Source organism: Symphalangus syndactylus, chromosome X (assembly GCF_028878055.3).
Source record: "Symphalangus syndactylus isolate Jambi chromosome X, NHGRI_mSymSyn1-v2.1_pri, whole genome shotgun sequence".
Lineage (NCBI taxonomy): Eukaryota > Metazoa > Chordata > Mammalia > Primates > Hylobatidae > Symphalangus > Symphalangus syndactylus.
The window spans coordinates 61,316,027-61,332,055 of record NC_072447.2 but is presented as its reverse complement, the minus strand read 5'-3'; the positions used below and the strand labels follow the sequence as shown (position 1 = coordinate 61,332,055).

The window sequence follows — 16,029 nt, the reverse complement described above, 5'->3', positions numbered from 1 at the left end:
TTGTGCAATGCACACCAGTCATTCTGTGTGATCGCGTGTCCTGGAGTGTCATTAGCTATTTATCAAGTTGGTGCAAAAGTAATTGCGGGTTTTGCCAGTTCTTATGGTAAAAACCACAATTACTTTTGCACCAACCTAATAGATTTTTGTTTTCTCACGTTCAGCTGACCTCATCGACCCTTTTCCTCCTGCATTCAGCCAGTTTTGTGTGTCCTGTTATTTTGCTTCTGTCTCCAGCATTGTGTCTGTGTGTACATGCATGCCTGTGCCGAACACACATGATGTGGTGTGATCTTTTATGTTCCAAAGTCTTGGGGTCCTGTGTGCTTTACATCCATCTGATTTTGTCTCTGTGTACGTAGAAAGTAGACTTGTAATTTGTTTGTGTCCAAGTTTCTGTATCTTAGCATGTTGTGTGTACAATTGATTTTGTGTCTGGATGCCTATATTAGTATATTGTATATACACAGTTTTTTCACAGCTTTAGTGAGAGATAATTCACGCACCCTACAACTCACCCATTTAAAGTAGACAATTCAGTACATTTTGGTATGCTCAGTGTTCTACACACCCAACTTTGTGCCTGTGTGCTCACGTACAAAATAGGAGACCCACGATCGTGCCTGCTTGAGCGCCTTGGCATGTCCACCTAATTTTTGTGTACTTGCCTCACCTGTGTGTCATATATACATGCTCCCCCAGGCACCCCCACTCCCCACAGCTGCCCTATCCTGACCAGGCCCTGGTCCTTGCCCTCACGTCCACAGGTCAAAGTTGACAACCAGCATGACTTCCAGGACATCGCAAGTGTCGTGGCACTGACCAAGACGTATGCCACTGCCGAGCCCTTCATCGATGCCAAATATGACGTGCGTGTCCAGAAGATTGGGCAGAACTACAAGGCCTACATGTGAGTGGAGAGACCAAGGCCCTGGGAGGGGTGCCCTGCCTTGCCTCATGCAGCCGAGGCACCCCTGAGCTTCTGTCCCCTTGTGCCCCAGGAGGACGTCAGTGTCAGGGAACTGGAAGACCAACACTGGCTCTGCGATGCTGGAGCAGATCGCCATGTCTGACAGGTGGGCAGCCTGAACTCAGGGTGTGAGGGGAAGGGGGGATGGGAGCACGGCAGCTCAGGTGAGAGACTGACAGGCTTCTCCACCCTTTGTCTTGGCAGATACAAGCTGTGGGTGGACACGTGCTCGGAGATTTTTGGGGGACTGGACATCTGTGCGGTGGAAGCGCTACATGGCAAGGACGGAAGGGATCACATCATTGAGGTATGAGCACCCAGGGGTAGGTGGGGCAGAGGGAGGAACAGATGCCAGGCAGCAGCAGTGCAAACTGAAGCACTCCATGGCACAGAGGTCCTCAGGCAACAGCAATGTGCTTAGTACACTGTAAGGTGCCTGGCGAACTTTTGAAGGGGCCATCCCTTGCAATGGCAGAACACTAGACTGAACTTGCAGGTCCCTGGAGACTAGCAAAACCCTTATTAAATTGTTTAGTGCTCTGCGAATTGAGACATCTTGGTGAATGGCGAGGCACTTAGTAACCTTTAAAGTATTCTGCGAACTGGACCAACAGCAAAGCATTTTGGAAAGGACAAAGCACCTAGAAAACCATGAAGCAGGGATCGGCAAACATTTTCTGTAAAGGAGCAGACGGTACATATTTTACGGTTTGTAGGCCACGTAGCCTCTGCTGTAACTACTGAACTCTGCAAAAGCAGCCACAGACGATATGTTAAACAAAATAAGTGTGGCTGTGTTCCAATAAAACTTTGTTTATGGACATTGAAATTTAAATTTCATGCCATTTTCGCGTGTTATAAAATCTTTCGATTTTTTTCAACTGTTACAAAATTTAAAGACCCATCCTTAGCTCATGGGTCATACAGAACCAGGTGGTGGGCCAGGTTGGGCCCACGGGCCCTAATTTGCTGAGTCCTGCTCTGAAGCACCTTCTAGGCTGTAAGGTACCTCGGAACAGACAAGCCTTCCTCACCGTGCACAATCAGTGCCTCAGACACTAGGGCTCAGCGGCGGCCATGCCCTTGGCCAACTGAAAACACGGTGTTACTGCTGCCTCAGGTGGAAGGCCTGCCTCTCCCCTCACGGATCCTTTCCTTCCCCCAGGTGGTGGGCTCCTCCATGCCGCTCATTGGTGACCACCAGGATGAAGACAAACAGCTCATCGTAGAGCTCGTGGTCAACAAGATGGCTCAGGTCCTGCCCCGGCAGCGACAGCGGGATGCCTCCCCTGGCAGGGGCTCCCATGGCCAGGTCAGGCCCCTGGCGCTGAGCTAGTGGCTTGAGCTAGTGTGGGGAGGCCAGCCCTGGGTCATGCTGTGCCATGAAGCTGACAATCTGTAGGCTCACAGCGTCACCTTTGCACACATGTGGCTACGATTGCCAATTGTTTAAAACATTGATAAGCAGCTGCTGCGCTGACTTCCCTGAGCACCTCCCTGCCCCGCCCCTGGGAACAGGTCCTCCACCCCACAACCCAGCGTACCCTCAGCTCGGCCACGGCCACAAGTGGGGCAACACCCAGCGCACAGGGAACCTGTGTCATCATTGGCTGATGCTCCACTGGCTGGTAACTATTTTTAATCTCTCCTGCTCCATTCCTCTGCCGCAGACTCCGTCCCCAGGGGCCCTGCCCTTGGGCCGCCAGACCTCCCAGCAGCCCGCAGGGCCCCCGGCTCAGCAGCGACCCCCACCACAGGGTAAGCGAGAGGCTGGCGGTCTCAGTCCCCTCCCTCAGCCCGCCATCTCTTACCCGCTCACTCTCACGTGTGCTCTCTCTCTCCCTCTGTCCCCCAGGCGGCCCTCCACAGCCGGGTCCAGGCCCCCAGCGCCAGGGACCCCCATTGCAGCAGCGCCCGCCCCCGCAGGGCCAGCAGCACCTTTCAGGCCTTGGACCCCCAGCTGGCAGCCCCCTGCCCCAGCGCCTTCCAAGTCCCACCTCAGCGCCCCAGCAGCCCGCGTCCCAGGCCGCGCCGCTGACCCAGGGTCAAGGACGCCAATCCCGGCCAGTGGCGGGAGGCCCCGGGGCGCCTCCAGCAGCCCGCCCTCCCGCCTCTCCGTCTCCCCAGCGCCAGGCGGGCCCCCCACAGGCTACCCGTCAGACATCCGTCTCTGGCCCGGCTCCGCCAAAGGCCTCTGGGGCCCCACCGGGCGGGCAGCAGCGCCAGGGCCCGCCCCAGAAACCCCCAGGACCAGCCGGCCCCACACGCCAGGCCAGCCAGGCGGGTCCCGTGCCCCGCACTGGGCCACCCACCACGCAGCAGCCTCGGCCCAGCGGCCCGGGCCCCGCTGGACGTCCCAAGCCACAGCTGGCCCAGAAACCCAGCCAGGACGTGCCGCCACCCGCCACCGCCGCTGCAGGGGGACCTCCGCACCCCCAGCTCAAGTAAGGGGACCCCTACAGCAGCCCTCGCCTTGCTGCTCACAAAGCGGGCCGCTGCCCCAGTAGAGCAGCCCTAGCTCCCTTGCTCCTCAGATCCAGGTCCTGTGCAGGGGTCCCACGAACTCTCTCCAGCCTGAGCCAAGCCCTTCCCCCAAGCTTTCGCTCCTCCCGGCCCACCAGAGGCTCCGCACCCCCACCCCAGGAATTTGGTGCCAGAATCCCAGAGAAACTGCACTCAGTTCGAATTCCTCCTCATAGGCCCTGGGAAAGTTTCCTCCTCCAGAGCCTCCCAGGCACCTGGCTGACCCACCCTCTGCAACTTCCTGCCCAGCCCAGAGACTTCCGTGCCAAACTGGCCCTCCCCCTCCCAACCCATCCCTAAAACTCCTGGCCCGAGTCCTAGTCCTCCTATCATCTGGCTCTTCCCACTCCATCCTCATACTTTTCCTCCTCCTTCACATCCTTCTGGCCCATCTCAGTCTCCCCGCGAATCATCACCCATCTGCCTTTTCTGGTCCATTCCAACTCCCATCCCAGCTCAGACGTCCTCCCTGCCCCACCCAGCTGCTCTGCCTTAGGCTGACATGCCCAACAGCCTGTCCTTGGTCCAAGCCCTTCCTATGCCCTCCTAGACACCTCACCCTTAGACTGGAAATCTCCCTGCTCATCTTCCCCTTTGTATCAAACTAGCCAAGAATTCACAGAGAAGGTTCTGCCCAGGACTCTTGCCATGAATCCCACACTTCACCCTGGATCCAAGTCCTCCCAGCCTGTCCCAGATCTCGCCTCCCTGGCCCAGGACTCCACCCACTCCACCTGAGTCCTCCCAGCCTTGAGAACCTGTTAGGGTCCAGGCCCATGGTGGCAGGTGGGGAGGTCACAGGCACAGCCCCAGGATCAGAGGGGCAGGGCTGGGGCTGGGCCTGGGGTAACGTTGTGTTTCTCTCCCCTTCCTCCCCTTCCTCTTCCCCCTTCCTCCCACGCCTCCACCTTGTCTCTCTCTAGCAAATCCCAGTCTCTGACCAATGCCTTCAACCTTCCAGAGCCAGCCCCGCCCAGGCCCAGCCTTAGCCAGGACGAGGTGAAAGCTGAGACCATCCGCAGCCTGAGGAAGTCTTTCGCCAGCCTCTTCTCCGACTGATACCCCACTCTGAGAACCCCAAAATCCCTGGGCAACCCTTCTCTGGGCCCTGAATCCATTTCTCACTTTTGGAGTCTCCAAATCCCTGGAGAACCCATCTCCCGGTTCTCCAAGATTCCACCTCTCATTCCTCAAGATCCCCGAGTACCTTGAGAAACCTGACTCCTCCTGGCCCTAAATCCAGTTCTCACATGTGGAATCCCCAAGTCCTTTTAGAACCCCACTCCTGGTCACTTCAGGATCTACTTCTGTTTTAGGACCTCCAGATTCCTGAAGACCTCCGCCCCTGGTTTCCCCAGAGGGCGTTTTCCTTCCTGGAAGTGCCCAAATACCAGGCAACCCATTGCAGAATCCCTTCCTGGAGCCCTGAAGTTCCTGGAAAACCATATTTTTGGTCCCAAATCTCTCCAGCACACCTATTTCCCATCACAATTTTCCAAATCCTCAAGAAACCCCTACTGTTGAGCCCCTTCCCATGGATCTTCCATCCCTCTGAAGATCCACATCTTCAAATGCCACCCAACACCTAGCCCCACAAGGATTTCCCTTCACCAGCTCCCCTCAACCTCATTCAATACCTTGGGAGCTCCTCCCACTTCCAGGACCCCTCGGTTCCCCCCCCCCCCCGGGACTCCCTCCCCAGTTTCCTGCCTCTGACAGCTGTCTTTAAATATGCAAACTCCACCCATCTTCCCAGAATCCTTTGCACACGGAAGGCCAGTGGTCTCCGCTTCCCCACCTTTGCCGTGATGTCTGTGTCTGTGACTGACGTGGCCTCCTTTTGTGCCGTGCTTGGCATATGTGGTCCTCGTTCATCGTGCCGCCTGTGGTGATGCGTGCAGTGACGCTGTTTATGTGGTCCGCACCTCCCCCTGACCTCCACTCCTTGCCTGGACTCACCCCACCCCTCAGCGGCTCTGAACCCCAAGAGAAGAGTCGGGAAACAAAATAAACAAGCAAAGGCCCAGCAGAATTCTGTGCTTCTTGGTGAAGAAAGAGAGGAGTCCTTGAATGGCAGAGGAGACACAAAAGGGACCCCCCAAAATCCACATGGGGTGCTGGGAACCCCAAAATCCAGTGGAAGGCACATCAGGCACAAATTCCAGAGAGGTTCTGAGTGGAATCCCTGCCACAAATCCCAGCCATTGGAGATGGAGGAGCTCCCAAAATTTAGAAGTATCCCCAAAGCCAAGAGGAAACCAAATGATGGAGGAGACAGGGGGCTCAGTCTTTGGGGGGGTCCCCCAATTCCAGAAGAACTGGAAAAGCACATGGGGACCCCCTCATCTCCCAGGGTGGGGAATGGGGGATCCTGAGGCAGCATCAGGGCAGAGACGAACATTGATTGGCTGGTGGGCAAGGCTCCTTGGCATGGAGGGCTGAGATTGGCTCCCCGGTGGCTTGGGCGGGGCCTAAGGCACAAGGCGGGCTGCGCTGAGTAGGCAGGCAGGCAACTCATCGGCCTGGGTGCGGTGCAAGGAGGGTTCCGAGGCACTCCTCTCAATCTTGGGGAGTGACCGTTGCAGCAGCTCAATTGTGGCCAGGATCTGAGGGCAGGTGGGGGTGAGGAGGGGTGTCCAGAGCCCTATGGGCATCCCAACAGCCCCAGACCCCAGCCTCATGGCGAAACACACAAACATACACATACACACACACACACACACACACACACACACACACAAAATATACCTCTGAGCTTTCATATTCACATCTGCCTCCCTCTCAGTCTTCCTCTATCCCAGAGTCACCCATCCAAGGTGTCCAGCCCCCCTACCCAGCCCACCTGGGGGAAGAGGGGCCGCTCCTCTCGCTGGAACTTGAGGCAGTCAGACAGCAGGCGCCGCATGGCCTTGGGGCAGTTGCTGGAGATTTTGCTGAGGTCCGGGGACAGATAGCCACGGCCCACCATAAAGATAATCTGGGGGCAGAGGGGGGCAGGAAAGAGGTGATCTGGGGTCAGGGGCTGGGAGGCCCAAGGAATTTTGTATTGACGGACTTGGAAGGTTCATTTTTAGCGAGCTGGGGTACTGTCAGTATCAAGGCCCAGAGGATTCTCTGTCCTTGAGAACTTGGGAGGATTCTGTTTTCAGAACAGAGGGATTTAAATTTGGGGTTGTCAAGGATTGTAGGTATCTGGGGCTCAAAGGATTATAGGCCCACGGGTTTCTAGGAGGCTTAGGGACCTGGAAAGTACTGAGTCTCAGGAAAACATGGAGTTCTGGGTCTGGGGGAGCTTGTACTTCTGTGGGGGTCTGGGGCCTAGAGGGTTCTAGGTATCATGGCCCTGGGGCCTGCTAAATACCCAAGGCCTAGGTGACTGTGGGTGTCCATGACTATTCCAGAAGCACAAAGGGGTTCTGTTTCTGGGGAGAAATGGGATGCTGGGAGAAATGAGATCTGGGCTTTGAGGATCTGGGGGATTTTGAGTACCCAGAGCAGAGGACTATAGGCATCTAGGGATACAGAGGGCTTTGGGGTATTTGGGGGCCTCGGGGGATTCTAGGTATAGAGATTTGGGGCATTTTGGACTTCAAAGATTTTTGTCCCAGAGGGCTGTGGATGTGAGAAGAGGGAAGTTGGGGTAGGGAAGACCCAGAGAATTTATTGTAGGTGTCTGGAGCCCAAGGGATTCTGGGAGTCCTTATCCTAGAAAATTTAAGGTTTCTGGGGAAAATGTGGCATTTATCAGTGCAAAGGAGGGGATGTGGGGTATGGATGCCTGAGGGGATCCCTCAGCCCAGGGAACTGTGGGTAAGGTGTGGGGCTCACCTGGTCACGGCAGCCAATGTGGCTGTAAGGCAGTGAGCCAGTCATAAGCTCGTAGAGCACAACCCCGTAGGCATAGACGTCTGACTGGAAGCTGTAGGGGTTTGGGTCCTGCATACGGATCACCTCAGCTGCCTACAACAGGCCAAACCAGGCAGGGGGACCACGGAGGTCAGCAAATGGCTGGTCCACTGTCCCAGATCCCACTGGCCACACAGGGTACAACTCAGAGCCACCCACACGAGGTGGGACATGAGGAGTCCAGACACCCACATCTGGCACAGGCATCCCCATCCCCACTTGGCCCCACACACCCCAATCCTGGAGCCCATGTCCCCATGTGCCCCCCCATCCAGCCTGGCCCAACTCACCATCCACAGCACAGAGCCTGAGGGCTGCTCCAAGGGCTGGGCCCCGCTCCATCGAGTCTTCACTGTGGCCAAGCCAAAGTCACCAATCTTCACCGTGAGCCCCTCATGTAGGAAGATGTCCGCCAGGGTCAAGGACCACTACAGGGACTCCTAATAGCCATGCCTCTCACCCTGCCTGGGAGGTTCCCGTTGGTGCCCCTATACCACTCATCCCTCTGATCCTTCCTGACCAGGAGCCCCTTAATATCACGCAAACTATCCACAACCTTGACGTGGGCAGGGAACGCCTGCTAATGTCCCCCACACTCAGCCCCACTGTGACTCCTGAACAGGAAGCCCCTCGGAGGGCACCCAAACCCACTATGCTTCTGATGTTGACCATAATGCCCACCACAACCGTCACACATCAGACTCTAACCAGAATCCCCAAGAACAGTACCTGAACCAGCCACACCTCTGACTTCTAAGAGACTGCCATTAAAGCCCCCTGGCTGGCCACAGCTCTGCCACCTGGCAAGGAGCTCTGGGACACATGCCCCTCCCTTGTAATTCCCAGAACCCCTACAAGAGGCATCCTTCTAAGCCCTTGACGCACCCACCTCAACCCCAGCCCAGGGACAGATAGATACTGTTAGACTTGAGATCTCGATGGATGATGTTCTTGGCATGGAGGTAGCTGTGGGGGTGGAGGCAGGTAGCGGATTGGCTGAGGGTTACCTCATTTCCCCCACCCTTTCCCCCCATCCTTCCCCAGGCTGGGAGGCTCACTCCATGCCCTGGGCAGTTTGCCGGGCCACGTCGATGAGCTGGACCATGTCGAAGCGTGTGTCGGCCACATGCAGGTGATGGTAGAGGCTCGAGCCCTCACACCACTGTGTGATGATGGCAAATCCTGGCCGGGTCATGAAGCCCATAAACAGCAAGATGTTGACATGTCGCGTCTTCCTGCAGGCAGGGAGGGCAGTGTCAGAGGTGGGGAGGAAAAATAGCGACTGTCACTTACCGAGCATCAGGAGTGGCACTGTTCTTTACCTTCTTCGGTCATTCATTTTCACCCTGTCTTTTGGGGCACTCAGGACCACAGCATTGCCAGATTCCATGAATTTGTGAGATGTATTTACTGGGCTATGATTCTCTGCTGTGGGCTTATATGTGGAGCTTCCCCATCCGAGTCTCCCAACAAAAGCAGGAGGGAGGAATTGCTGCCCCTCCCCATCCCTGCCTACAGCAGCATTTCTAATCATTAACATCCCCCACCCCTCTGACTCTGACCATTACCTGGGTCTATGACCATCTCACAGATGAGAAGGTAGAATGCCACCCTTCCTCACTGATGTATCAATATAATATGGATAGTTGCAGGATTAAAATATCGGTGATATGTGATGATTAGAGCCTGCTCAGCAGCATGAGGAGCGTACAGGTAAAGAGCTTGGAGTCTGGACTCATGTTCAAATCTAGGCCTCACCAGGTACTCAAGGTACAACCTTGGGAAGGACATTTAACCTCTCTGGGCCTCAGGTTCCTCAACTGTAAAACTGATCATTGTATTAGCTACCTTATTCTCTGTAACATAATTGTGCCCATTTGACAGACATGAAAAGCCCATGCCGGCATTCCCAGGGTTGGTAGAAGCTATCCAGTTCTACCTGCAGTATATAGGTATACAGTACTATGCTACATAGTAACTATAGCTGCAAAAAGGAGACACCTGGCTTTCTTAGTGTGACTAGATGAATACTGTATTGATTACATATTATAGCAATTATAATAATTAAGCAATGATTAGATTATGGTGATGATGATAATATTGTTTAAATCAAGGTATTAGAATTACTGAATAACAAGAAACAACACTATAAACAGAATATTACCATTGTAGCCCAAGCAGAGGGGAAGGAAAGATGCAAGCCTTCCTGGCAATGCAGTAACAAGAATGGTGGCCCACACACAGACCCAGTTTGCAGCAGGCAAATGAGAAGACCCACATTTTGGAGGCAGAACCATTCATTAATAACCCAAACACAAACAACTGCATGATCACAGGTCCTCTAAACATACTCATTTCCCAGAGGGGAAAGGGACGCCCTTCAGAGAGAAACAACTTCTGATGATGGTTTAACAACACAAACACAGGTGATGTCCAGGAAGCACTCCAAGCATGGCCTTTTCCCAGAGAGATGCCAAGGCCGGGCCTGCCACCCCCATCCACACACACATGCCACCTCACCTGAGCACCTGCATCTCATTCTTGAAAGCCTGGGCCTGCTCAGCTGTAGGCTGGGACACCTTGAGCACCTTCACAGCCACATCGCCATGCCACCGCCCTCGAAACACGGTGCCAAACGAGCCCGTCCCAATCCTCTTCAGCAGCTGCACCTCACTGGGTGGTACCTCCCAGTAATAGCCTGAGTCCCGGTACCCCAGGTTCTTCTGTGGGCCAGATGGGTGTCATCTAAGAGTCCTGCCCACATCCCTCATCCCACGTCACTCAACCTTGGTGGCCCCAAAAGGATCCCCCTTGAGCATACCACTTTCTTCTTGTCATCGGCCAAGGACTTCCGCTCGCGCTGCTCTGCTGGTGACTTGGAATGTGGGGACTTCCTCCCTGAGGACACGCTGGCTGGGCTGGGGCTCCCCCGGGGGGTTCCATCACTACCTCCTCTACTACTGGCAGCTGCAGTTGCAGAGAGGATGTGAGTGGAGATAAGTGGAGCGGCGGGGGTCAGGGTGCAGGCACGGGGGACTCACCATCAGTGCTGAAACTCTGGCCAGTGAGCTAGAAGAAGAGGGACAGGAGTCAAAAAGAGGGCATGGAGGCCAACAGGGATGGCTCTCCCCTCTGCCCTGTGGTCCCCGGCATTGTCCCCCACAGCACCAACCTGGATGAGGTTGGAGTCCATGGGGGCCGTGGTGCTGACCATATGGACGTTGGGAGTGGATGTGGAACGGATGCGCTGTAGGGGGGCATTGGCTGGGGCAGGGAAGGGGAAGTGCTCCGGGTCACAGTGCTGGGTGCGGGGGCTGCCAGGGGAAAGGCTATGAAATCACTGCCAGGAATCAAAGAACCAAGAAAGCCCCCCACCCCACCCCCAGCCATAAACATGCATTTAGCTCACACAGAGCGAATGTCCACTGGCAGTACTATTATTCATTGCTTCAAGAAACATTTATTGAGTGCCTGCTGTGTGCCAGATACCATTCTAGGTGGTGGAGATAAAACTGTAAAACAAAATAACAGTTCTTGCCCTGGTGGGGCTGAAATAAAAAACAAATATATAATATGCCTGATGGTGATAGGTGCAATAAAGAAAAATAGTAAAGCAAAATAAGGAGACACAAAGTGTTCCTAGAAAGTGTTAGGAAAGGCTTTTCTGAGGAGGAGGTGACAATGGAGTAAACGCCTAAAGGCAGGATAGCAGGCCACACAGATAGTGGGGAAAGGGGAATGTATCATATTTTATAACCATATATTATAATTACATGTACTCTTCAAATGTTATATAATATGTATCATCTATATAAAAATGGCAATGTTTTAAAATATACATATTACCATATTCTGTTACACACACGTTATACATATGATATATGCTAAACATATTGTAAAGTTACAAAAATATGTTAATGTTCCCTTCACTATCCTGAAATGAAACTCAAAGGTAATTAATGCACATACACTCATAATTTAAAATAATACCCTAACTTTATTTTATGTATTATATAAACATGTATGATGTTCTACATTATATAAAATTATGTAATACAACATGATACAATAACATAAATATACCATAAAATATGCACATTATAAAATATATATTAGAGCAATAATATATTTTAATATAGCTATAGTTTTGTATAATATTTAACATAAAAAAGCAATAAAAGGGAAGTAATTTATGATAAAATAATACGTATTTCAAAATGGAAAGGCTTGAGTATGATTATACTAGAAGAATTAGCAAAGTAGTTAGATGCTTATAAATATAGTTATAATTAATAATAAAAAAATTATTTACACTGTACCAGATCCTGTTCTAGGCACTGAACATGTCTTAACTCATTTAAGCCTCATCAGAACCTTATATGGTAGAAAGTATCATTATCCCCTCTTTACAGATGAGAAAACTGAGGCCCAGAGAAATGAGGTGATTTGCCCAAGGTCCCAGTTTCATGCCCTTACTCACACTTGTAGGTGCTCAATAAATGTTTGTCAAGTAAACAAATGAATAAAGTATGGCTCGTGGTCTACAAGAGCCCCGAGATCTTTTTCTCCCCCAGCAGCCCTTTGGCTAAGGCATCCCTACCTGGGACCCTGGGGGGTTAGCAACTCATTCAGGGGGCGGTTCGAGGGAGCCTCATGTTGTCTGGAGCCTCCGGACAAATCCTGGACACTGTGGTAGAACCTTGAGGGCATGAAGGGTATAAAGCAAGGGGACAGGGGTCAGCTGTCTATAAGGGCTTTGTGGCTGGGCCTCTGTGCTCCCCATCCCCCCACCCACCCCAGGCTGGGCTCACTGTTGGCGGCTGGTGCTCATGTCAACACAGACTGTGGGGACCTTGGAGGAACAATGCTGGTGGAACTTGTAGCCACAGGTTTGGCAACGGAAGCCATGGAAGAGAAACTTAAGGCAGAAGTCACAGAACGCCAGGCTGAAGAAGGTCTTCCGTACCTGATGCCGCAGAGCAGGGAAGTTTGAGACCTGGTCAAGGACACCCCCCACCATGGTCCGCCCCCACCGTCCACCCTGCACTCACAAAATTGTGCATGGTCAGCGGGACATCTTCAAGGACCTCGACAATGAGCTCCTCGCCATCCAGGGGAGCAATGGCTGTGTCCCAGGCAGTGACGGTCTTTCGTCTGCAGGGGGCATGGAAAGGAATGAGTGGGAGGTTGGGCAGGGGCCACGGGGAGGAAGGGAACCCCCACAAGTCCCTCTAAGCCTGCTACCCACAGGGTCATGTCTGGCATGTTTAATTCTCATCACAGCAACTCTAGAAATTAGTCACTATCCTTGCCCCAACTTTACAGATGGGGAAACAGGCTCAGAGGGATAAAGTGACTGGCCATGGGCCACAAGGGTAATGAGAGGCAGGACGGTGTGAAGAGTCCATGCTCTGAAACAGAAGGGGAGAAGCAAATGAAACTAAACAACTACATCTTAGAAGCGCTAAGCCAGCCCCTGAAAAGGGGGCTGAGGAGGCACTGAAACAACAAAGTGCAGTGTGTGAACTGCATCAAAAATTAAGGAACCCCACGAGAGAGGAATAAATAAAGTCAGCAAGACCCAACTCAGCAGACAGAGAATGGGGAAAATGAGGAAGAAGAAGAGAGCTGATGAAGTCATGACATCGTGAAAGGACAAAATAGATGAAATCTGGGTGGAAGTGATGGACCAGGGTGAAGACTTGGGGGCCAGGGGAGAATGAGTTGCTGACCTTACAGGCCAATAAACCAATGAAGTAACAAAACAAAAGATGGATGAACTCATAGATTACTTGAACTACAGTAGTCCTCCCTTATCTGTGGTTTCACTCTCCATGGTTTCAGTTACCTGTGGTCAACCCGGTGGGAAAGTATTAAATTGAAAATTGCAGAAATAAACAATTCATAAGTTTTAAATTGCGTGCATTCTGAGTAGCGTGATGAAATCCTGCACCATCCCACCCAGGATGTGAATCATCTCTTTATCTAGCAGATCCACACTGTCTACGCTACCGCCCCTCACTTAGTAGCCTGCTCAGTTATCAAACAACTGACTCAATATCATAGTGGCTGTCTTCAAGTGACCGCCATTTTACTTAATAATGGCCCCAGAGCACAAGAGTAGTGTTGGTGTCAATTCGGACATGCCAAAGAGAAGCTGTAAAGTGCTTCCTTTAAGCAAAAAGGTAAAAGTTCTTGACTTAAAAGAAAATCATATGCTGAGGTTGTTGAGATCTACCGTAAGAAAGAATCTTCCACCTTTGGAATTGTGAAGAAGGAAAAATAAATTCATGCTAGTTTTGATGTCATACCTCAAATTGCAAAAGTGATGGCCAGAGTGCATGATACGTGCTCAGTTAAGATGGAAAAGGCATTACATTTATGGGAAACATGTTCCGACTGATAGCAATTGGATTTGGTACTATCTGTGGTTTCAAGCATCCACTGGGGGTCTTGGAACATGTACCCTGCAGATAAGGGGGGACTAAAGACTAAGGGAAGACTAATGGAAGACTCTGTGATAAAGTACAGAAGGAATCAAATGACTGAGGAGAGGATGGGAGGTGGGACACCCAGTGGGTGGGCGTGGGGCTGCCACACTCACCCCTTGATGAGTCGGTAGACCACACAGCAGTCCTGATTTAGACCCCGCACCTTCAGGGCCTTGTCTAGAGAGTCGTAGACACTCATGCCATCCCGGACAGTCACCTGTGTGTATGTGCAGATGTAGGGGTCCTCAATGCCCAACAGAAGCCACAGCTGATGTTCCCATCCTTCTGCAAAGGCCTCCCCCAACCGTTGTCACCCTTTTGATCCCAGACTTACAAATGGGTCCATCCACAGCCCCTGCCATTTTGCTTCCATGACTCACCACCGTGCGTTGCTTGTTAGGCAGGTACACTTTGACGGTGCCCACTGCCCGGGATGGCTCGGCCCCATTGGCAGGGGGGCCGCGTGGTGGCTCCATGGAGCCTTAGATTTTGTCAAGATGGGCTGAGGTGGGGCTGGGCAGGTGCCATGGGGCTCCTACAAGAAGGCAGACAGAAGAATTCAGAGGTCCAATAACGATAGTCTAGAAGCAAAGTGGCAGGGGACAAAATAAAATTCAAAGTCCAGGCTCCTGTCGCCCCCTGCAGCCTAATTTTCACACGACAGCCCAAGAGATCCTGCTCACATCTGAAGTCCTTCCAGTTCCTCCTCTGCTCAGACCCTCCTATTGCTTGTCCCACTCTTGAGTGCCAAGGTCTCAGCTTCACTGTACAGGGTTGGGGGGGAGAGAACAGGTAAGGGGGACAGAGCATACTGTCCTGGAGGGTACAGGAGCACACAAGACTCTGTGCTGGGGACCAATGGGTAAGTCAGTACACACTGCACTGAGCTGTCAGGTACATAAGAAGCACGAACAGAATGTCCTGTTTTTTTTTTTTTCTTTTTTTTTTTTTTTGACGGAGTTTCGCTCTTGTTGCCCAGGCTGGAGTGCAATGGCACGGTCTCAGCTCACTGCAACCTCCACCTTCCAGGTTGAAGCCAATCTCCCGCCTCAGCCTCCTGAGTAGCTGGAACTACAGGCGCGTGCCACCACGCCCGGCTAATTTTTTGTATTTTTAGTAGAGACGGGGTTTCACCATGTTGGCCAGGCTGGTCTCGAACTCCTGATCTCAGGTGATCCACTCGCCTCAGCCTCCCAAAGTGTTCTGGCTTTTTAACAGAGAACGGGGGAAATGCCAGATACTGTGGTGAGGGAGGAGCCGCAGGCAGGGTGATGGGAAAGAGAGGATTATCAGATACTGCCCTTAGTTTGGGGAAGATGGAGGTTGCACCAAACATGTCCTTAAAGGGCGCTGTGGACATCCCTAAGCCCTGGAGTGTAATGTTGATGTTAGGACCACAGACACCGTGTTAGGTGGCTAATGGGAGTCCCAAGACTCTATGATAAGGAATTCATGGGGGGGAGGTCACTACATACTATGCGGAAGGGAGATGTAACAGGCGTCACTAGGGACTGTAATGAGAAGAAGGGTGGAAATGGAAATGACCAGACATTGAGCCGAACTGGGAAGGTAATGGTGGACTACCAGACATTGTCATAGCAAAAGGAGAAGGAAGGTATGGTGTTGCAGGGAGAAAAATGGAGGTAAAGAGGGAGCTCCAAAATTCTCCTTGACAACCTGTGAGGGGTCACAGGCACATTACTGGTCTAAACTGAATGAGGGATCATGGAAGGCGGTTAGAGGCGAGAATCCTGACATTCTCCCGGGGGGGGTCAGACATTGATCCAGAATAAGGAAACCGGGGAGTGAACCGCATTTCCACACACTCCCCGCAGTCGGTAAGGAAAGGTCACTGGACACCTTAGGGGGGGTTAAGACGGAATCCCGGCACCACTCGGTCGGGTCCCGCCTACCAAAGGGCTTCCGGCTCTGCGCAGGCGCACCACCACTAGCAGCGGGCGAAACCATCACCCGCAGCCTTGCCCGCCTATTCCTGTTACCCACCCCACCCCCGCTGTCGACGATGGTCTCGCCCCGGGTCAAACCACTCCTCCGGTTCCGGGCAGGGGACGCCGGGGCCCAGGCGCAGCCATCCTGGAGCTGAGCTTTCGGTCCGGGCTCCCTGCCCGTGCCCGGCAG

General features: G+C 52.7%; 3 protein-coding genes across 7 annotated transcripts in view; 2 read left to right on the top strand and 1 right to left on the bottom strand.

Moving 5' to 3' along the window:
* Positions 1-5,525, top strand: part of SYN1 (synapsin I) — a 49,630-nt gene extending 44,105 nt beyond the window's left edge. For 4 of the 5 annotated variants that reach the window (XM_055269299.2, XM_055269303.2, XM_055269302.2 and 1 more), the window contains 7 exons: positions 768-910; positions 1,002-1,076; positions 1,175-1,277; positions 2,136-2,282; positions 2,641-2,728; positions 2,826-3,414; positions 4,417-5,525. In XM_055269299.2, the coding sequence (XP_055125274.1) occupies positions 768-910; positions 1,002-1,076; positions 1,175-1,277; positions 2,136-2,282; positions 2,641-2,728; positions 2,826-3,414; positions 4,417-4,552 (1,281 nt within the window). In that variant the 3' untranslated portion in view covers positions 4,553-5,525. The remainder of the gene's footprint in view (positions 1-767; positions 911-1,001; positions 1,077-1,174; positions 1,278-2,135; positions 2,283-2,640; positions 2,729-2,825; positions 3,415-4,416) is intronic. The other variant, XM_055269300.2, reaches the window with a different exon arrangement.
* ZNF41 (zinc finger protein 41) overlaps positions 1-16,029 on the top strand; it is a 333,150-nt gene that overhangs the window by 208,548 nt on the left and 108,573 nt on the right. The window lies entirely within an intron of this gene.
* Positions 5,517-16,009, bottom strand: ARAF (A-Raf proto-oncogene, serine/threonine kinase). The gene is made up of 16 exons (XM_063634431.1): positions 14,574-16,009; positions 14,271-14,425; positions 14,004-14,107; positions 12,451-12,553; positions 12,211-12,365; positions 12,000-12,098; positions 10,572-10,713; positions 10,441-10,468; positions 10,221-10,366; positions 9,920-10,122; positions 8,458-8,634; positions 8,319-8,365; positions 7,690-7,808; positions 7,322-7,453; positions 6,336-6,470; positions 5,517-6,099 (listed from the first exon to the last, which is right to left on the bottom strand). Exons 2-16 carry the CDS (start codon positions 14,364-14,366, stop codon positions 5,965-5,967), a joined length of 1,821 nt encoding a protein of 606 aa, XP_063490501.1. The 5' UTR covers positions 14,367-14,425; positions 14,574-16,009; the 3' UTR covers positions 5,517-5,964.